Source organism: Argentina silus, assembly GCF_951799395.1.
Source record: "Argentina silus genome assembly, chromosome: 21".
Taxonomy (NCBI): domain Eukaryota; kingdom Metazoa; phylum Chordata; class Actinopteri; order Argentiniformes; family Argentinidae; genus Argentina; species Argentina silus.
This window is the reverse complement of record NC_139675.1, coordinates 2752380-2774566: the sequence shown is the minus strand read 5'-3', so window position 1 is coordinate 2774566 and position 22187 is coordinate 2752380. Positions and strand designations below refer to the sequence as shown.

The 22187-nt window shown below is 44.7% G+C and overlaps 3 protein-coding genes across 8 annotated transcripts in view; 1 reads left to right on the top strand and 2 right to left on the bottom strand.

The window, feature by feature from the left end:
* Positions 1 to 1315: 1315 nt before the first annotated feature.
* Positions 1316 to 10360, top strand: il15 (interleukin 15; the record flags this gene model as incomplete). Of its 6 annotated transcripts, XR_014554842.1 has the most annotated exons (8): positions 2189 to 2616; positions 4146 to 4234; positions 4403 to 4483; positions 4700 to 4796; positions 5884 to 5928; positions 7190 to 7322; positions 9586 to 9714; positions 10219 to 10360. XR_014554842.1 is itself a non-coding variant. In XM_083692715.1 (7 exons), the coding sequence occupies exons 1-7, from the start codon at positions 2503 to 2505 to the stop codon at positions 10357 to 10359; spliced, it is 696 nt and encodes a 231-aa protein (XP_083548841.1). In that variant the 5' UTR covers positions 2189 to 2502. The 6 variants fall into 6 exon arrangements, 4 of the variants coding, with proteins under 4 accessions (XP_083548841.1, XP_083548843.1, XP_083548842.1 ...); XM_083692715.1 differs by lacking the exon at positions 7190 to 7322 and having other exon boundaries at positions 10219 to 10359; XM_083692717.1 differs by lacking the exon at positions 10219 to 10360 and having other exon boundaries at positions 9586 to 10210.
* Positions 10361 to 10382: 22 nt separating this feature from the next.
* LOC310820890 (B-cell lymphoma/leukemia 10-like) lies at positions 10383 to 13569 on the bottom strand. The gene is made up of 2 exons (XM_083692719.1): positions 11284 to 13569; positions 10383 to 11237 (listed from the first exon to the last, which is right to left on the bottom strand). The coding sequence occupies exon 1, from the start codon at positions 13255 to 13257 to the stop codon at positions 12607 to 12609; it is 651 nt and encodes a 216-aa protein (XP_083548845.1). The 5' UTR covers positions 13258 to 13569; the 3' UTR covers positions 10383 to 11237; positions 11284 to 12606.
* Positions 13570 to 13699: 130 nt separating this feature from the next.
* The window catches only part of inpp4b (inositol polyphosphate-4-phosphatase type II B), a 100993-nt gene continuing 92505 nt past the window's right edge, over positions 13700 to 22187 (bottom strand). Inside the window, exons 16-18 of the mRNA XM_083692792.1 lie at positions 21814 to 21926; positions 18394 to 18548; positions 13700 to 14732 (exon numbers count right to left, since the gene is read on the bottom strand). Of these exons, the coding sequence (XP_083548918.1) occupies positions 14600 to 14732; positions 18394 to 18548; positions 21814 to 21926 (401 nt within the window). The 3' untranslated portion in view covers positions 13700 to 14599. The remainder of the gene's footprint in view (positions 14733 to 18393; positions 18549 to 21813; positions 21927 to 22187) is intronic.

The window sequence follows — 22187 nt, the reverse complement described above, 5'->3', positions numbered from 1 at the left end:
GCAACCATTATTAAAATCTACTAAACAGATATTGTGTTGTGCATTTTTGCAAAGTCTCACCGAGATCGTTATTTGTGGTAAATCCCCTAGACAAAGATTTCCACCACATTTTCACATTTGTTTTCAAATGAATTTGTCCAACCTGACAAAGAGTATTGATGGTCATAGTTACTATTTAGTGTTTCATTATGAAATGAACGGTGGATTGAACTTTTCATTAGATGACAAAGGATACTGTTTTGATGCACTGATTAGCTTTTGTGACGTGTTCTAAGTTGTGAGAATGATGCATTTTGCAAAAGAAATGTGGTGTTATGGCAACCATGTTAATACACTCAACAGCACATAACAGCCACACTTCACAACCTGAAAGACATGGCAGGAATTTAACCCCAGAGCAACTCACTACTGCACATGTAGCTATACCTGTTTGATGCAATCCTGGAAATTAGAACCAGTTACTTTCTGCTCATGGGGCATGTTTGAATCCTAGACTGTGAGTGGAGGTTATATTAACTGTTGTAGAATGGGATACTTACATCTTACCACTAGGGGCAGTAGTGCCGTTGCTGTGTACATTAACATACACTCTATCCTGAGCGTCGGCAGTTGAAGTTTGGTCGCTATGCCAGAGAGCCACGTTTCGGGTTCTCAATAAAGGAGTCGTATAAGTAAAGTCTGTGGCAGTCCATTTAATACCCACGATACTACATGAACCATGACTAGCAACCACTGCTAGAGAGCAAAGGCATCACAACTGTGTAAAACTCCATATACAACTACACTGTGTAAAATGATATCGCACAACACATTTGAGTGGAACAGCATGGAAGGAGATAGTGGTGGGGGTAGTCTTAATTAGTTAAGGCTGTGAACAGCACCAAAAGGTATACCCTTATTTGGTGAAAACTGTAAACATCACCATCGTATAGGTTGAAAATGTTTAGGGTAACGTGGACCTGGGAATTCCATGAAGACTGAACGGCTGGACTAGATAGGAGGGGACATTATTGACTGGACAGGAGCCCCCACATCTGGCCGTGGTATGTAATGATAAAGTTATGATTAATTAAAGACGATTAAACTGACTCATCCGGACCTCTGCAGCTTCCTTTCTTCATCTAAGTATATTTACTACAAGCATGCACACTTTTTACGCAACCATTGCGCGTAATATGCATGAAATTGATTCAGACACCGGACGTGGATTTCGCCACCTAAAGCCAATGCAATTAACCGAAAACATTTTTTTTTTTTTTACTCAACGCCTGTGGCAAATCGTGAACTATAGTCTCATAGCGCACACTGCGAGTTCAGGCAGTGGACGCTCGCAATGCATTTGTGGACTATTTAGCCTATTTTACTTTTTTCACGAACCTCGACATAACGAATGATTGGAACTTACAATGCATAAGAAACGGATCGTTCTTGGGCATTGTTGAGAAAATTTGATCTTGGCTTGTTTCCTTTGCTCTGGGGCAAAGGAATGTTTGCGGTTGACTGGGTTTTTGACAGCGCTCCTTCTATTCTGGGAAATAACGTTATACATTATTTCAAGGAATAAAGGTAGGACTATATGCATCTAGCAGCCTCATTGTTGTTGATTTGACCATTAAGCTATGTTGAAATGCAGTGTTTACATTATGTTCTATACATTATATTCTGCTCTAGGCTTGGAAGTTTGGCTTGCAAATGTAGACTGGAGACACCTAAACAACTGCCCAGCGCTGTGACAGTAACATGACAATGCAGATCCAACTTGTCAAACGTGATCACACCATAATGCCATTTATTTGATTTCGCTTTCACAATCATCTCAGAAACGGAGAGAGTATAATCCTGAAAAAACGAGACTGCTGCTTCCTGCACGACCTTTTTACGTTACACTTTCACTTCGTAGAAGCCTTAATCCAAAGTGATTTACAAAACGTACATTTGTCTAAGTGAATCATCTATCCAACAGTCATCATAAAACAAAGTAATCTAGGCTAGGACCTGAGGCTATTGGCACTCACAATTCTAGAAGAAGGAAGAATTACTTTTTTTTTTTCTTTTCTTTTTTTTAAATAAATTTAATTTCAAGAGAGAAACTTGTACAGGGGGTAGAGGGGATGAAGAGGTACAGTCAAGATGTTGGAATCTAACCCCAGGAGGGACGGTCAAGATGTAGCTTGAAGAGATGGGTCTTCAATCTATGGTGGAAGATAGGTAGTGACTCTGCAGTCATGACAGCAGTGGGAAGCTCGTTCCACCAGTGGGCACCAGGACGGTGAAAAGCCGTGACCGAGTAGCGCGGCTGCTGCATCCACGTAGAGGCGGCGGTGCCAGGCGGCCAGCCGAGGTGGAAGAGCAGAGTGATCGGGCAGGGGGTTGGGGGCTGACCATTGCTTGCAAGTAGGGAGGGGCTGTTCCCTTTGCCGCCCGGTAGGCGAGCACCAGGGTCTTGAATCTGATGTGAGCTGCTACCGGGAGCCAGTGAAGGGTGCGAAGGAGGGGGGTGACATGGAAGAATTTGGGGAGATTGAACACCAGACGGGCGGCAGCATTCTGGATGAGCTGCAGAGGCCTGATGGCAGAGGCGGGGAGCCCGGCCAAGAGTGCTTTGCAGTAGTCAAGGTGAGAGATCACCTTGTGTTTGGGTTAGGATGGAGGGGAGGGGGGGGAGAGGAGGGGGGGCGATGGAGGGGAGGGGGGGGGGGGAGAGTCCTCTAGAGTACAGTAAGGGGGACTAATCATAACAGCACATTGTATTGTGTAACTATAGATTACAGGGAGGTGATTTCAGCTGGAAGAACGCTGTCTCCATCTGGGGCGCGGGCTAGGAGCGCCAGCCGCCCGGGGGAAAATAGACAGAGAGAGAAAGAAGAAGAAGAAGAAGAAGAAGAAGAAAAAAACTGCAACGCACCTCCCCGGAGAAGGGGTGCAGAGCGTAGCCGTAGTCAGAGCAGGCATTATGTGATTACTCAGAGAGTCTGTGGAGAGTAAAACAGGGACCATTACACACAGGGAGATAGCCAGGGGTCGGGTTACGGAGAGAGCCAGTACAGTTGGAAACTATTAATTCTATCACAGAAGAAAGAGGGAAAACACACTTTGTACAACAGTGTTGCTTAAAAGAAAGTCATATCTGAATATGCTTGATTTAAAATCTTATGAAAAATCGTATGATTTTTTTTTAAGTGTTTGGTCCAAAAGTTGTGCTGCTTCTCTGGTGAGGAATGGACGTATCCTTCTGATGTTGTAGATGAAGAATCTACAGGAGTGTGCTGTCGCTGTGATGTTCGCCACACAGGATAAGTGGTTGTCAAGGATCACCCCAAGGTTCTTGGCTGTCTGGGAGGAGGTCACGGTAGAGTTCTCTACTGTGATGGAGAAGTCTTGGAGAGGGCAGGCTTTTACCTGGTAAGAGCGGTAGGATGCAAACCAGGAGAGTGCAGAGCCAGAGATGCCCAGTTCTGAGAGGGTGGAGAGAAGGATTGCGTGGTTTACTGTGTCGAATGCAGCGGACAGGTCCAGAAGAATGAGGAGAGGAGAGGGAGGAAGCTTGAGCAGAGTGGAGGGCCTCCGTGACAGCAAGGAGAACAGTCTCAGTAGAGTGCCCAGCCTTAAAGCTGGATTGGTGAGGGTCAAGGAGGTTGTTCTGAAGGAGGTAGACCTGTATCAGTGCCGTCTCAACCTCAACCTCATGTGCCAGAGGTGGCCAAATAACCAAGCAGAGGGACGCTACCTAGCTTCCTGCACTCAGCTATGGCTCCCTTCAGTCTAGTCACACACCATTGGTTTAGTTTCTTCCTACTTCTCTCATTTCCCTCTCTCTCTCTCTTTCTGTTGCCCTCACCTTTCCTGACACTTGTGGTGCCATTGTATTCTGTAATACATTTCATTGAGTCAATTATAGGTTGTGGATATTTTCAAGTTTTAGCTGAACAACTACAAAATACTGTGTAATGTGTGAGTCAGAGACCAGGTATGGCAGTGATGAGAGAGAGAGTGTGTGTCTTCTGTGACTCAGTTGGTAGAGCATGGCGCGACTTAAATAGATCGCAAACATAATTTGATAACAATTAAGAACACTGACAGATTTATATCCTTAACATTAATCTTGTCAGAATCCTATGTCACTGACCTTGTCATGCAATTCCCAGGGGAGCTTCCTGATTGACAAGTCCCCCTGCCCCTCAACACAGATTGCATGCGGCTTGTCGGCTACAAACAAACGTTTTTTTGTTCAGAGGTGGGTCCAGTTCCAATACAGGCTCCTTTCACTACACATCAGTATGCAACATGTTTCATGGCCAGAACAAGCTTATGACCATAGAGGTTACTGTGCAATGTGCCTACTGTTTCAATGCTCATGTCAGTACTGTCCCAAATGCTTCTTTTCCTGTTGTTGTCTATCTAGAATGGCATGCAATGCAGCAGGCTTTTCTGGGGCCATCCCTTCCAACAGTCTCAATCGCTGGCTCAATTTCTTAATTCTGAGGTACAGCACCTAATTAAACAGCATTGCTTGCAGACTGTTATGACGTTTTGTCGATGTAAAGGTGGACAAAGAGACTGCTCTTAAGACTCTGTTCAGACAAATTCAACATTTCTTCATTCAACATCACCGTTAGTCTACAATTCACCCGTCGTGATTATGATGATTATTATGGCTTTGATCAATATTGTGTATTCAACCTTGCTTTTCCACTTAAAGCTGCCTGAGTGCAAACCTGTCTGCTGCCGATGCTACTGATGTACAACATGTTGAGGAGATTCAGAAGTGGGTGGAAGACAACAAAGACATTTTACAGGTCAGTTCAGCAATGGTTTAAGTCTGCTTTAAAGGTCCAGTCTGCTTTAAAGGTCCTTTGAGCTTTAAAATAGTGCTAAATGGCCATGATAAACCGGTAGCTATCAAGGAATGATATCACATGATGTGTTGGTCCAAACAAAGTACTTTCTGAAATGTGGTGAGGAGATTGAGCACTGGCTGTGACGTCGGCCTACCTTGTGTTCATTAAGCAGGAATAATACAGCAAACGTTTGAAGTGGAGAGAAAAATGTGTGTGTAGGTAAGAGATAACAGTGCGGGTTCACAAGCTGTGTGTGTGTGTGTTTTTGTGTGTGTGTGTGTGTGTGAGTTTGTGTGTGTGTGAGTTTGGGAGGAGAACAGTGTGGGATGATACGCTCTGTGTGTGTGTGTGTGTGTGTGTGTGTGTGTGAGTTTGGGAGGAGAACAGTTGGGGGGTGTGTGTGTGTGAGTTTGGGAGGAGAACAGTTGGGGGGTGTGTGTGTGTGTGTGTGTGTGTGTGTGTGAGAGAGTTTGGGAGGAGAACAGTTGGGGGGTGTGTGTAGGATGAGGACAGTAGTGAGCTGTATGGGACCATGTATGAGGGGTGGATCTCAAGCAACAAATGAAACAGTCAGTTTCAAATATTCACCTTTCAAATCCAACACACAACAGTCTAATTATATAATAACGATTTAAATCACGGAAAACCAAACAGTCAAATTAAATGCACACCTGTACTAATACGTAAACTGTAGCCTACACTAACACTGTCTATTCAGCTCTTGAGGCTTTCATCCAAGCACCGTCTATTTCATATGAATGGTGTGACTTTCATGTGCAACAGTGCAAATCCAACCTGTCAATCAAATAAAGCCATCCATGTTATGTTGTTTCATTTGGTTGACAGGTTTCATTCACACAGTTCAAAGTCAGAATGTTCATGTGAACCCCGAGGCCTGAATACATGGACAGTTGTATCTTTGATTTAAGGACTTACACTTGCACTTACATGAGAGGACATTACTCAGGAGTATGTGTGGAATTAACCTGTGGACATTTGATACAGTAACAATTCTGTCAACAGCTATGCATTTCTCTCTTGTCAGAAATCAACTGCATCTTTATACGCTCCAATCGATGATGTCATCCATGTAAGTTGTGTTCATGAATGTGAAGGACTGCAGGAGGTGGTCAATAAGGAAGAAAGAGGATAGACGATGTTTATTGGTCATACAGGCCTGGGAGAAACTCTTCACAAGCATTCAAGTGTTCAATCATTTCTCAAAGAGCATCACTTAGATTCACGTCAGAATGGGTCTTGTAATAATTGGTTCTCCTCATCAAATTCAACATATATAACGTATATAACGTATATATAACATATAACGTCTTGGTGTAGGATTTCAACTGACCGGTACATCCATACTTGGTCATACAGGACTTCCAGGGGACGACCTTAATAATGACATCAGTTTTAACCTGTAAAGGTTAAAGGTTAGGTTGACCATGAGCATAACAGTAAAAGTTCCTATCTGGTTTTTGCCCGTCATGGCTCTGAAACTGCTCTACTTAAAATCACAAACAAACAACTTTTAGCAGCTGATTCAGGTCAGTGTTACATCTTAATTCTCCTTGATCTTGAGTGCAGCCTTTGATACAATCAATCAATCATACCATTGTACCATAAACCGCCTTCGATTGTGTAGGGATTACAGACACTGCCTTAAAATGGTTCTCATCATACCTCTCAGGAAGACAGTTATCTGTTGGTCTAGGAAAGTGTGTCTCAAAGTGAACTTTGGTTTCATTGCAACACAGGACAGTCTTGGCTGCCAATGTGAAATCTTCAGCTCGAAACCTAGGGGTGATTATTGATGCTGACCTCAATTTCAAGAAACAAATCGAAATATTTGTACTGTCATGTTTTTATCAGTTGAAAAACATTTCCAAAATACAGCCTTTCTTGTAATTTGCTGATCTCCAAAAAGTCATCCATGCATTCATCTCTGTAACGTCTCGTTCTGTTTCTTAGTTTGTGTTTATCTTTGTTTCATGTTATTCGTTTATTTTTTTGTTTATTTTTTTGTTTATTTCGTTATTCGTTTATTTTTGTGTTCCTCAGCTTGTCTCTCGTTTCAGACACTTCACCCCCTGCCCTTGTGTGTTTCCCGCTTGGGTGACTGTCTACCCCACCCTTATTGGCTTCACCTGTTCCTTATAATCCTTCCCTGTGTATTTAGTCAGTTTGTTTCCCTGTCTCTGTGTCAGTTCGTTTTTGTACCTTCATGTCATACGCCCCTTGGTCCCACCAACGCCCCAGCAGTCTTCCAGAATCTGTTGAATGACGTCCTCAGGGACATGCTAAATCTTTTTGTTTCGTGTACTTGGATGATGTCTTGATTTTTTTCCAAGGATCTCGCCGACCATGTCCAGCACGTCCGTCTGGTTCTCCAACGGCTCCTGGAGAACCGTTGTCAAGATGGAGAAGTGCGAGTTCCGCGCCCCATCAGTTTCCTTCCTCGGGTACATCATTGCCAACGGGCAGGTGAGGATGGATCCCGCCATGGATCGGGAGATTGAGGGGGTAGTTAGAGCTGCGCAGCAGACCCAACCCGACCCCGGAAACAGCCCTCCGGGTCGCCTGTTTGTCCTGGACACGGTTAGGTCTTGTGTGCTACAATGGGCTCACACCTCCACTCTTCATCCTGGAATAACCTGTACGCTGGCCTTCCTCCGTAGACGGTTTTGGTGGCCGTCCTTTACGGAGGACACCAAGTCCTTTGTCTCTGCCTGTCCTGTCTGTGCCCATAATAAGACCTCCACCCGGCCCAGTTCGGGTTTGCTGCGTCCCCTGCCCATACCTCGGCATCCTTGGTCTCATCTGGCTCTCGACCTTGTCTCCGGTCTACCACCTTCCGACGGTAAGATGGTCATTCTGACCGGTTCAGTAAGTTTGCCCATTTCCTACCCCTGCTAAAGGTACCGTCTGCCAAGGAGACTGCAGACCTGCTGGTGAAGGAAGTGTTCCGGGTCCACGGCCTACCCTGTGACATCGTTTCGGACCAGGGACCCCAGTTCACCTCAGCTGTCTGGAAGGCCTTCTGCTCCGCCCTCGGAGCCACCATCAGCCTGTCCTCCGGGTTCCATCCCCAGACCAACGGCCAGGTGGATAGGGCCAACCAGAAGCTGGAGACTACCCTTCGCTGCATGGTGTCCGCCAACTCATCAACCTGGGCATCCCAACTTCCATGGGTGGAGTATAATACCCTGTCCACCTCTGCTACCGGTATGTCGCCTTTTCAGTGCCTTTATGGCTGTCAGCCCCCTCTCTTCTCAGGAGGAGATCCTGGTTCCGTCGGTCCAAGCCCACCTCCGTCGATGTCACAAGACCTGGCGTCGTGCCCGTGCTGCCCTGCTGAGAGCCTCTGGCCGGTACCAACAGCAGGCTAACCGTTGCCGCACTCCTGCTCCTAACTACACACCCGGAGACAAGGAGTCCCCTGGGATCTACCCTTAAAGACGGATGCTAAGAAACTGTCTCCGATGTTCATTGGGCCTTTTTTGATAGAGAGGGTCATCAACCCCACAGTCGTACGCGGCAGGTAGCCTGGAGGTTAGAGAGGCTGGCCAGCAATCGGAAGGTTGCTGGTTCGATCCCCGCTCCAGGTTTCTTCTTTGCTTCGCCCCTGCCTGTCTGATTACCTGCCTGCCTGCTCGACTTCTGCCTGTCCAATTACCCGCCTGCCTGCCCGACCCCTGCCTGCCTGACTACCCCCCTGCCTGCCCGACCCCTGGCCGCTGGCCGCTCACCTCAACCATGGGGAGCAGTTCTCCAAAAGACTTTTCTCTTGTACACTCTCGATGCCTTTCGCCTCTGTTGTATACACTTCATTAGGTACACCTGTTCAACTGCTCGGTAACGCAGATATCTAATCAGCCAATCACATGGCAGCAACTCAATGCATTTAGGCATGTAGACATGGTCAAGACGACCTGCTGAAGTTCAAACCGAGCATCAGAATGGGGAAGAAAGGTGATTTAAGTGACTTTGAACGTGGCATGGTTGTTGGTGCCAGACGGGCTGGTCTGAGTATTTCAGAAACTGCTGATCTGCTGGGATTTTCACGCACAACCATCTCTAGGGTTTACAGAGAATGGTCCAAAAAAGAGAAAATATCCAGTGAGCGGTAGTTCTCTGGGCGAAAATGCCTTGTTGATGCCAGAGATCAGAGGAGAATGGCCAGACTGGTTTGAGATGATAGAAAGGCAACAGTAACTCAAATAACCACTCATTAGAACCAAGGTATGCAGAAGACCATCTCTGAACGCACAACACGTCGAACCTTGAAGCAGATAGGCTACAAAAGGGAGTCCAACCCTGTACTAGCAAGGTGAACCTAATAAAGTGGCCGGTGAGTGTACATTGGGTGGACAATAGTGGCAGAATTTAAATTCTGCCCCAATCCGTTTACCACCCCCCGGAAGGAAAATGTCTGTGAGCTCTGTGGAATGTCTGTGATGCCATCAGTGGTCATCTCAGTAGTGGTCATGACCAGTGGTCATCATCATGTATTACTTTGGCTCTGATATTAGTCTCAACATAGTTTCAGTCTTATAATAACATGAATATTTCTTGCTCCCAATCATTACAATTATTACACATCCTTCCATGTGATGCTGTCCCAAATGTGGCATAAACCCTTACAGTATGTCACCCTTAATGCTTATAAATGGTTATCTATGTAGGCTTCATCAATGGTTTATGAAGGCCTAACTAAGCAATACATCATACCGTATCTGTCTTCCAGGATCATTGTACCACATCGTTCATATACTGCTACCTGCTAGAGCTGGATGTGATTCTTGTAGAGCTGGACTGGAATGAAGAAAGAAGGAACTTCATCGCCATCAAAAAAGACCAATACAAACGGCACTATGTAAGTCCTGATCAGATCAAAGCTATGCTCTGACGCTTAGGCCCATGTACTGTAACAAAGATGTGTTATAACAGCAGTGATAGTCAAACCTGTCCCTGGAGAGCCGCAGGGAGTCAATGTTCTTCTTTCCAGCCTAGCGCCATCACACCTGATTGAACGACATAAGTAACGGCAGTGAAGCATGTCGTCTTTTTTTGTCTCTATACAAATGTTTGGACTTTGAATTCAACAATTACTGTGAGGCTAAAGTAGAGATTCTCAGTCTTTATTTGAGGGTGTTTGTGTACCTGTCGGTCCTAAGTGTCCTTGCGGGTCAGGACCCACCTGGAGACTCAGCAACGCGACCTTACCTGCCTGTTTCAGCTTCACCCAACAAGACGTTTCACTATTTACAGTACAACATGTGTATACATCACAATATGTTTTTAAATGCTGCTCTGCATTCCTATTGAAGATGAAAAATCCAGATATAAATTTACATTTCTTCTCTTGCTGCATTTTCAGAACAGTTCTAGCTGTTCATCGTGTGAAGCACAAACTGTTGTCGATGCTAGCATGTTCCTCGAAAGGCTGAAGAACCTTCTAAAAAGAACAATGACCTGCCTTGACCAACTTGATTGTAAATATATTCTAGATATAAAATGATTGTATTTAAAAAAAAAAAAAAAAAATAACATAACCATGTCATTCTTTTTGTTATTATTATGCTATTAAAGTGATAGTTCACCCAAATAACAACATCACACACAGTATTTGGTTCCATTCCCTGAAAGAAGTCTATACATAAGGACAGACTTCAATCAGAGAATTTGGTTGAGTTGGGCATGCAATTTCAAACATGGCTATTTAGGGTCCATTGACTTCCATTGGTTTTTGGTTAGAAATGCTAACAATTAGCAGTTAGTGACGGTGCCAAGATAAGCAGTTTGTCTTCGTCCATAGACTCCTTTGAGGGTAAGGAACCAAATATGTGATTTTGTAATTTGGGTGAACTATCCCTTTAAGTGTTATGTTGAATATTGTATGTGAAGGTATTTCATGATTTGTAGAACTGCTCAGGTTAAGCTTAAAGGTAAACAGTTCTCTGTACATATGTGCATAACTGAATATAATTATATTTTGTTATCCTATTTGTTTACTAGTTTGATCTTTTTATATCTGTTTTCAGTCATTCTTATATCTGACAAAACATCTATTGAGCCTTGAGTGTTTTGCAAGCTGTCAATATTTAAATATATATTTTTTGAAGTATTTTACTTAAATTCTCACAGTATGCTATCATGACCTGCCCTTCCAGCTCGTTGCTATTCCTGAAAAGTATCTCTGTCCTCTTAAACCTTTTATAAGCATGTTATAAGTGACGCTAAAACAAGGTTGACGAATGCATCATTATTCATGACGGAGGACAAACAACTCCTTGATTTAAGGAGATTTGACCTCTGACCTACGATCAATCAGAAACACCCCACAGTCACAAGACGACACTACACTCACCGGCCACTTTATTACACATCCCCTGTTACCTAGGCAACCACACACACACACACACACACACACACACACACACACACACACACACACACACACACACACACACACACACACACCGGCCACTTTATACTATTATACCACAATACTATCGTAGGCTTTCTAATTCTAAAGGTTACGAGGAGGAGCAAAACAGATGACCAGGCCATGGGACAGCAGGATGTGGTCAACAGAAAAGAGAAGCAGATATATATATCTATATATATATCTATCTATATCTATATCTATATATCTATATCTATATCTCTCTCTATATATATCTATATCTATATATCTATATCTCTCTCTCTCTATATATATATATATATATATATATATATATACTGCACATATCTGTACATTCTGTACATACCTGTTTATACTGTTCATACGGCATTCCATATTTATTCTGCTATTTACTCTAATGTTACTGTTAATACATATATACTGCTTATACTGCATTGCCTATACAGTTCATATGCTGCTTACACTGTTCATACTGCATCCTATTTATTCTGCTTATAATGCTACTGCTAATTCATATACTGCTTACACTGCACTACTTATACTATACTGCACTACTATACTGCTCATATACTGCACTACCTGTATATACTGTTCACACTGCAATTTTCAGTTTTTTTGCACTTCTGGTTAGACGCCAACTGCATTTCATTGTCTCTGTACTTGTACTCTGCACAATGACAATAACGTTGAATCTACAAAACGGACAGATATATATATATATATATATATACACATATACACACACTTTATTAGGTACACCTGTTCAACTGCTCGGAAACACGTAAAGTTGCCGGTGGCTGTAAGTACACACAAACTAACTCTCGCCAAACAGTTTATACTGTACATGTATGTATGATGAACTACACACCAACAAATCTGGTCAGTATGACGAAAATGTACAAACGTACAATTCTATATATCACAATATACAAGAAACTTGTTGACTGGTTCCCTTCATAGAAATAGTCCCCCCTGTATCAAGTTCACCAAGTCATTGTTGAAACGTTATGGCCACTTCCACATTCCTCTGTTTGGGATAAAGTGCAACTGAGGCTTTGGGGTCGGCCTACAACCATAATAAACATAACCTTTCTACCTTGCCTTGTCTTTGTGGTTTTCCTGCTTGGGAAGTGTCAGGATGTTATGCTTGAATAATAGAACCACACCACGACCTCGTGTTTACGTCTCTCATTCATCACAACTGTAGTGTTTTATTGATCATACGATTCACATGAGATATGATAATGATGACGTTTACAACAAGGGGGACAATAAAACGTACCACTGAACTTTGAACCACTGAACTGTCCCAAGAGAAAGTGCCCCGTCAGGCCAGCCTTAGATAGGGGGAGTTGACCAAGTGCGCAGAGTCTGGAACAGGTCACTGCTCCTTGACTCCAGGTCCTCCTCTGGGGGTACTGGGGGGGCCCCCTCGTCCCCCGGTTTCGGGAGACTCGTTACAGAGGACACACTGACTCCCTTGGGAAAGTCAATGGAAGACATTGACACACTCATGAACTTTCGACCCCACTGGTCATCGCAGACGGACGGATCTGCTTCGGTACTGTTTTTGTATCTGGTGGCGACACTCGGATATGAAGCGAAGGGCGTTTCCCCTCGACAGACAGGCGAGGAACTGGCCTCTGAAAGCCTGCTCGCCTCTTTCCTCTCCGTCTTCACCTGCTCCACCTCGCTGACGATCCTGCTGACGACAAAGTCCTTGGTCCTCAACTTGCGTATGGACTCCACCAGGCAGTCCAGGCCTATGGGGTTCTCAGCTAAGTAGTCCAGCATCCTGCCGGTCTTCTTGCTGCCCCTGGCCCGGCTGGAGATGTCCTCGGTGTCGTCGCGGGTCAGGACCCTCCTGGAGCGCAGGTAGTCCAGGTGTCGGTCGGCCACCAGCTTCTCACACAGGTACGGCCTGAGGCGCTCCAGGGCTTCCTTCTTGATCTCCTCCATGTCCTCCTCAGTGGCTGACCAGGAGAACATTTTCTAGCATTTGCCCCCCCAACGATCGGTCACGCGCTGTAGTTGCTGCACGTGCTGTTTTGGCTGGATTGCAGAGAGAAGCAAAGATGTACTGTGGCAATGGAGGATTACTATTTAGTAATATTGTTAGTGGATGAACAAGCTTGTGAAATCGTCCTGTCCCTAATAGTCCCTGGTGACCAGCTGAACAGAGAGTGGCACCCGACGTTGTGAAAATGAGAAGTATTTCAGTCGGTTACTTCCCTTACCAGAACACACTGAGCTGAAAATAAATGGCAGCGTGTGTGTGTGTGTGTATGGGTGTGTGTGTGTGTGTGTGTATGGGTGGGTGGGTGTGGGTGTGTGTGTGTGTGTGTGTGTGCCTGCACGCGCGCACGTGTGTGTCCTAATAAGATTAATATTTTATTGTGGTAAGATAATAATTACACTATTATCCATCCTAAACATTTCAGTCATATTTATTTTAATAAACAAGACACACTGTACATGCAACTTATTGTGAAAAAAAACAACCAATATGTCAGGCACACCTGATTTAAAGAAAGTGACTCCAAAAGATTAAAAAAAAAACACTTTTAAAATACAAAAATAAATATTACAGTTATGATATAGATTACATGGTCCTGATGACAGAAATATAGGGAAATATAGGGAAAAAACAATATATATTTTTATACAATATATACAACAGATGGGGTTGGTAATCCAACAAACAATGGTTGAAAATGTTCACTTGTAAATAGATAGATGCTGGTAGCACACAAGAACAGGTTTTTCTTTTGTCAGATAAACATTTACTGACATATCAAACACTATAGAGGCCTCTTTGTTAATTAATATTTACTCCAGAAGAACCTGATATGCAAGATGCACGTGTACTGTCTCTCACAGACACACACGCACACACACACACACACACACACACACACTTCTCCACCCTCCCATACAGCAATGAGAGGGAATGGTGGCTACAAACAGTATGTAGCTATATATACTTCATATTCCATAGACTAAGCAACCTATTTGGAAGATAATACATAAAACATGGCTAAAAGCCAAAAGCCTGTCAAACAAATAAAAGCAAATTTACGACTTTATGAAGATGCAATCTAGTCCTTGATGGCGGTTTATAAAAATAAAAAAAAGCAAAAAAACAACAACAGTATGTCCGACCGATATTCCATAACATGGACAATATCAGAGTCATTTGCAACTGTTTAACACCTTGACCACGGCCATGTCTGTTATCTACAACTATTGCATTCGCTGTTTGAATTAAACCAAGTCGTTTGGTTTGTTCAGGTGGCCAAATGACATAATTCGTCCATACGTACGCTGTTTCTCAAGAGTCCACCTTCCCGTACGTTCCCTCGGGGGGCCGGTAGCACTTAGGGAACGCCATCAGCTGCAGCATGTTGAAGGCGTACTTCCTGCATCGAATATTCTTTTGCACGTTCTCAATCCGGCATCCCTCTCTGGCATGGGATGACCAAAAGAAAAGGATGGGAAAAAAGGAGGAGGGGTGGAGGGTGGGGGGGGGGGGAATAAAACCAAAATCATGAAACATTTTCTCAAAATGGTGACTGTATTCAGAAAACACAAAGCCGAGAGAGATGGTGGAGAGACGCGTCCCCCAGTTCTTCCCTCATTCCCCTCCCTCAGCCGTGTGACCCCTGTGGGTCGGTGAATGTGATGCGAGTCATGTTTGTTCTGTTATGGTACAACATCATTTATGACTGTGGTCATAGCCGCAGAGCTATCATGGAGCTTAATACCACTTTCGTGGAATTGCCTATAACAAAGGCATTGAAAAGTTGGATTGAGGCCTACATTGTTTTTGCTGGGGTCATACAGACTAATCTGTGTGTTTGTGTGCGGTAGATCACTCTACCACCTGTGGAGCAGTGGAGGCTGATTTACATAGAAACCAGAGCGTCGGGGCGTTCAGTGGCGTAGCACACTAAGGCGCCTACCATATCATCGCAAGGTCCCTGGTTCGATTTCGGCCATCGACATATCCTGCATGTCATCCCTCCTCTCTCTCTCTCACCCATCCTTCCTGTCAATCTCTACTGTCTCTATCCCAGTAAAGCAGAAATGCGTCCTCTGTTTATAGTAATGCACGGGAATGGAATGAGGAACGGCATCAAAACTGTCCTCTGATTTCTACGGAGACAGTGAGGCAGATGCATCTGTCCCTTACACAACAGCACTGACTGGGCATATCAGTCTTTTTTCTTCTTTTTTTAAAAAAATATGTTTTTAGGGCATTTCTGCTTTATTGGGATAGAGACAGTAGAGCTTGACAGGAAGGATGGGTGAGAGAGAGGAATTGAACCAGGAACCTTGCGTTATGTGGCTGCACCCCTAAGTGCCCCCGGGCGTATCACTCTTTGAGGAGGAATATACTATGTGAATAATGTTGCAATCAGCGCCTTACTGAAAACAATGTTGCTCAATATTCTGCTGAAAGCCCTATTTGACTAAATTCTGCCTAAAAAACAGAGCCAAACTAAACTGCTTATAACATTAGAATGATGGTCTGATGCCATTTGGTAGGTAACAACTTTTAAGTTTTTGCTCAGATCATAGTTCAGAATAACATACATATGACAAGGAGATGAAGTTGTCCATAATCAAATTAAAGCAGAATTTGGGGTCCGTATATATGGGACGTCCAGCTTAAGAGGTTAAAACCCTCTATGCAAAATCAATTCCACCGAATGTTCAACATTAACAATGTGAAGGCTGGAAATAGAATGGAATCTGGTCTGACGACATCCCTTCAGTAGACTCCAGTGTAACTTCATTACTTAAAACCTTTTTACAGCACTACACCATTTTTTTTTTACATACACTTTTCACAGTACTACACTATGCAATTTCATGTATTCTTCTCAATCATCAAAACACCAGCATTTAAGAGAAGTCATATACGTATGCGTGTGCAGCAGGGCCTCGCTAATAGGAGGAGAGGCCATGACTTCAACCGTATATGACTTACAGACTTATTCCTAAAATAAATGTGGGTGCTAAGGAGTAATTTATGATGATATCAATGTCATCCTGACTCATGAATATCCATTTTGGACATATGAATATGTAACTTTAGTATCTGTATATTAGTTTTGTGCAGAACAGAAGTTTCTTTGTACAAGCCACTGCCTTGCTTTGCGGATTGCAAGAGATGAGTCTCGGATTCAGCTGTTTGTCCCTGAATGACTAATCTCCAGACGTACTCTCTTCAAGTGGGATTAACGTCTGAAAGCTACGTGGTCGATGTTACAAATGAGCTAACTCATCCCTAATTACCCTTTTAAACCAAAAATCCATACAAATCACAACCCCCCTCCATTGGTCCGTAATTGCCGCCGCCGCCGCCAACAACAACAACAACAACAACAAAAGCAACAGCAACAAAGATACAAACAAACAAACAAACAAATAAGTAAACACCAAGGCGGAAACGGTGCGAGTACGGCGTTAGCCAGCAGTTTATTGATATTTTGCAAGCAGAAAAACAAGACTTAAAATGAGCCAGACCACCAGGAGGTGGGAGCTGACGAGCAGCAGGGCGATGGGGTAAAAGTGGCGCGGCGCGGGCTTGTTCTCCACCACCGCGCAAGCCTCAGGGTCATCCCAGTGTCCCACGTCTCCCTGGCTGAGCCGACTGCAGCGGCCCGGAAGGACAGACAGAGACAGACAGAGATAGAGATACCAGCCTTGTTAGTGAAGATTAGGCCCTCTAGGAGGTCACAGACAACCAGGCAAGCACAGGGCACGAAGGCACGGACGGAGGGACGGACGGACGGACAGACGGACGGACGCATGGATGGAGAGATGTACGGAAGAGTGTGAGTCACACGTGAGGTGATGAGGTGGGGGAGGAGGAAGAGGGAGTGGGTAGAGGCATGCAGGCCTATTCATTCCTGTCCTCTCGTCTCAATTCTGTCCGTTTTGTAGGAATCTGTAGATTTTAGTCAGAGGATCAATGGCGGCTGATTGAAAAGTCTTGTCTTGGTGCAGGTGTGCATGTATCCGTGATGGTGTGACCAATAGAAACGCAGATTTCTAGATCTAAATCCAATCCAATTTGACGAGCCCAACCCCTACTTCTCCAGGAAGTCGTCAAACTGACACCAGTTGGCTTTTGATTAACTGCTATTTCGGTAAAAACACCCTCAAAAACACACATGCTTGTACAAGTTTCTACATTTTTTCGCTAATGTGTCTACCATATGCACTGAGGTTGCATGTCTTTATGAAAGCCTTGGCCTGCTGTTTATCATCTGTTTACATCAAGCAGGCCGGATAAAATCTCTCACCACAGCATTTCTCACCAGTCATGCCACACTGGTCACACACACACACACACACACACACACACACACACACACACACACACACACACACACACACACACACACACACACACACACACACACACACACACAACCATAGCTGATGTGTAATACAGCACTAGCCAGTGAAATTGAACATCACACACACAATTAATCAATGTGTATGTACTACTAGCCACCATTGCACTTGTGCTGGAGTGGAAAACACATCCATCTCTGTGTTTGTAGAGTATTTATACTGCTACAACAGCTCATTTGGGAAGTAACATAAACTTGACTCTCAAACTGCTCTTGGTTGTACGCCCTGTCGTACTTGTTGCTGCATGTGATCCGGTTCCCCTCCACTGTGCACTGTGCATGAGTGATGGTGGTGAGGGAGATGCATGCAGAGAGGACCATGGGAACATTCCTGAGTGACACCATGACAGACTAGGGTGGCTCTGTTCCAATACTTGTACCACCCTGTTCCAATACCACCCTCCCTCATTTACTTCCTTCCATCCTTCCTTTCTGAAGGTAATAATCACTGATCTCACTCCACTGGGTAGGTGTAAACAGAGATAGCTCTAACAGAGCATTCCCCAACCCAGCTATGTCAGGTCAGTGATAAGGACAGATTTATATTTATAGTTTTGGAACAGGGCCCGTGCCATGCAACAACATGGCTAAGGTGTGAACTTTGACCCAGGAACGGTACATGGTGTGATGAAGGGGTGGCCTCTGATGCCAGGGACAGAGTACACCTAAGTCTTCCTCCTCCTCCTCCTCCTCCTACCTCCTCATGCAATCCAGGGCTCGTACGAAGTAGTCCTTGTTGAGCTGATGCTCATCCCTCAGCAGGGCACATTGCTCCAGCGTTACAGACATGGACGTTCTGTCTTTGGCACTTTTACAGCTGGTGAACCTGATGCCGTTCAGTCTCCGGCAGATCTGCAACCGGGGGAAGGAGAGATAGAAAGAGAGAGAGAGAGAGAGAGAAATAGATAGATAGATAGATAGATAGATAGATAGATAGATAGAGAGAGAGAGAGAGAGAGAGAGAGACAGACAGAAAGAGAGAGAGAGAGAGAGATAGAAAGAGAGAGACAGAAAGAGAGAGAGAGAGAGAGATAGAAAGAGAGAGAAACAGAGAGAGAGAGAGATTAACTCAGGGCTGACGAAAGTGTCTGCTAAATGTCAACAATGTAAAATGTAAATGTTTGCAAACCTGTGTGTGTGATTGTGTGTGTGTGTGTGTGTGTGTCTGTGTGATTGTATGTGTGTGTGTGTGTGTGTGCCTGTGTGATTGTGTGTGTGTGTGTGTGTGTGCGCACGCGCGCATACGATATGTGACGGGAGAAGGAAGCCACTCAAAACGTACTCTGATGCTACACCATTTGGCAGCTACACCATTTGGCTTTGTGCCACTCCTGAACTAGCGTCAAGCTCCATTTAGAGGAAACTACTCACTTCATGATAGAGGACAGATGGCACGCTACAGGACAAGTTTAAAGTTTCATGGAGTTGTTGCTTTCATTCGTATGGAATTTGTATATGTTTTCCACTCAGTACAACAGTGCAATGGTGGCTAGTAGTACATACACATTGATTAATTGTGTGTGTGTGATGTTCAATTTCACTGGCTAGTGAAGTAGTGTGTGTGTGTGTGTGTGTGTGTGTGTGTGTGTGTGAAGGTTGTGTGTGTGTGTGTGTGTGTGTGTACCATTTTATTACCCAAAAGTACAGATAAAGAAATGTTTTCTTTATCGACAGCAATGTCTACAAATCATCTTTTTCTTTACATAGTACTAACAACGGGGCCAGGACGCAATTGAAAGCAATGACTTGTTCCGGAGTTCTTTTTACGAAGTTAAACTGAAGCCTGTCAGATGATCAGTTCCCACTGTGTCTTGACCCTTTATGACATCACATGATACATGTGAGTGAGTGATATACTGAACAGGAAGAAGGTGACCCACTGTTCCAGTTGCCCAAACTAAACTGCCTATAACATTAGAAATATGATGATCAGAAGCAAAATCAGGATGCCATTTGGTAGGTAACAACTTGAAGTTTTTGCTCAGATCATAGTTCAGAATACCTGCAAATATTACAATGTGCTTTCTCCCCATTCCTGTTATTTCATCCCTCAGGAGGACACACAGATGCCACACACCCCCTTGCAACCCTTCTAATCTAGTCTACCCACCATGCTCAGCTGACCACGACCTCACTGTTGCGGGAGGACTTTGGAACTGCCAATCAGCGGTCTGGAAACAGAGGCTATCTCAGTTTACACCTGCTTCATGTCCCTCCACTTCTTTGCCCTCACAGAGACATGGATTTCACCGGAAAACACAGCTACTCCGGCAGCCCTCTCTGATGCCTACTCCTTTTCTCATTCCCCTAGACTGTCTGGTCGAGGGGGAGGCACAGGGCTCCTCATCTCCTCATCTCACAGGGCTCCTCAAGTGGTCACATAATGTCCTTCCCCTGTCACACCTGTCCATATCACCTCCCCTGTCTTTACATTGTTGTCATCTATTGTCCCCCAGGTGAGCTTGGCGACTTCTTAGAAGAGATGGATGTCCTTATCAGCTTCCTCCATGAGGACGGTACACCGCTCTCACTACTGGGTGACTTCAACATCCAGTCAGAGAAGCTTCACTCGTCTGGAGTACTTGACCTTCTCTCCTCCTTCAGCCTTACCCTGTCCCACTCTCCTCCGGCTCATAAGGCGGACAATCAGCTGGACCTTGTCTTCACCAGATCCTCCCACACCTCCAACCTTACTGTCACCCCTCTTCCAGTTTCTGATCATTTTGGATCCTTCTCCCTTCCCCTCAAATCCCCCCTGTGAACCCTCTCCCTCACCGCTCTCTCTTCTTCTGTCTTATCCTCCCTACCCTCTGTTGAAACCTTCTCCCTTCTATCCACTGATGCAGCCTCCTCCACCCTCCTGTCCACTCTTTCCTCATCCTTCGACTCTCTCTGTCCACTGACCTCAAGGCCAGCATGATCCTCTCCACGCGCTCCTTGGCTGTCTGAAACCCTGCAAGCTGGTAGAATAGGGCTCCGGGCAGCTGAGAAGAAATGGAGTGAAACCGGCCTCCCTAAAACCTTATCTCTCTCCTCCTCAACTACACCTCCTCTGCATCAGCTGCTAAAGCGTCTTACTACCATTCCAAAATTCGATCCTCTGCCTCTGATCCAAGGAAACTGTTCTCCACATTTTCCTCACTCCTCAACCCACCTCCCCCCCCTCCTCCCTCCTCCCTGTCTGCAGATGACTTTGTCACCTACTTCGAAAAGAAGGTTGATGACATTAGCAGCTCTTTCTCTCTACCTCTCGCCAACACTGCAACCACTCCTCCCAAACCCACTGCGCTACACTCGGTCTCTGGTTGCAATCAGCTCTTTCCCCCCTCTCCCCTGATGATATTCTAAAACTGGTCACATCCAAGCGGGCAACCACTTGCCCTCTCGATCCTATCCCCTCCCCCTTTCTCCAATCCATTTCCAAAGACCTTGTTACGACCCTTCTGTCAAGGGTAAACTAAGGGCCTAACATGATACAGCAAGCATGCTGAATGTAGGTGTGTTGCAACACAAATGCCTAACCCTAACCCTAACCCTAACCCTATGAACCGGGACTAACATGCCTCCGCCATCATACCTCTGCAGCTCATCCAGAACGCTGCCGCCCGTCTGGTGTTCAATCTCCCCAAATTCTCCCATTTCACCCCCCTCCTTCGCACCTTTCACTGGCCCCCGGTAGCAGCTTGCATCACATTCAAGACCCTGGTGCTTTCCTACCGGGCGGCAAAGGGACAAACAGCCCCTTCCGTGCTATTCGGTCACGGCTTTTCACTGTCCTGGCGCCCCGGTGGCGGACTGAAGACCCACCTCTTCTGGCTACATCTTGACTGTCCCTCTTTAAGACCTTTTCATCCCCACTACCCCCCTGTACAGTTTCTCTACTGTAAATAAAAAAAAGGAAAAAGAAAAAGTAATAATTCCTTCTTCTAGCATTGTGACTGCCAATAGCCCCTGGTCCTGGCATAGATTGTTTTAATTGTGATGACTGATGTACAGATGATTCACTTACTTCGACAAATGTACTTCGTTGTAAGTCGTTTTGAGCGTCTGCTCAGTGTGTAAAATGTAAATGTAAAATTTAAATACATAAATAAACTTTGCATCTGTTTGTTCTCACCATTCCTGCAAGCCACAGGATCTCCACATTCTTCCTCTTCTTTGTCACTACATTCTGCCCAAGGGTTTCAAGTAATTCCTTCAAGTCTGTCTGTGTTTGAAAACAGGGTAGAACTGAAAGGAGAGGTGATCAGAGTCATGGGTTGCCAAGACAGGTTTCTTGGCATAGGAGAGGTTGAGATACGAGAAACGATGTATTGGCAGCAAGCTGGGTTTTACAAGAAAAAAAAATCATGTGATGTCTTTTTCACATTAAGAGTTTATGGTTTGTATTGATGGGAACTGTTGTATGTTTGTTTTGATGATCGAGAAATGAGAACCAACAAACAGTAGCTGTTTTTAAATAACTGGAGGCTTGTATCTGCAACGACCCAG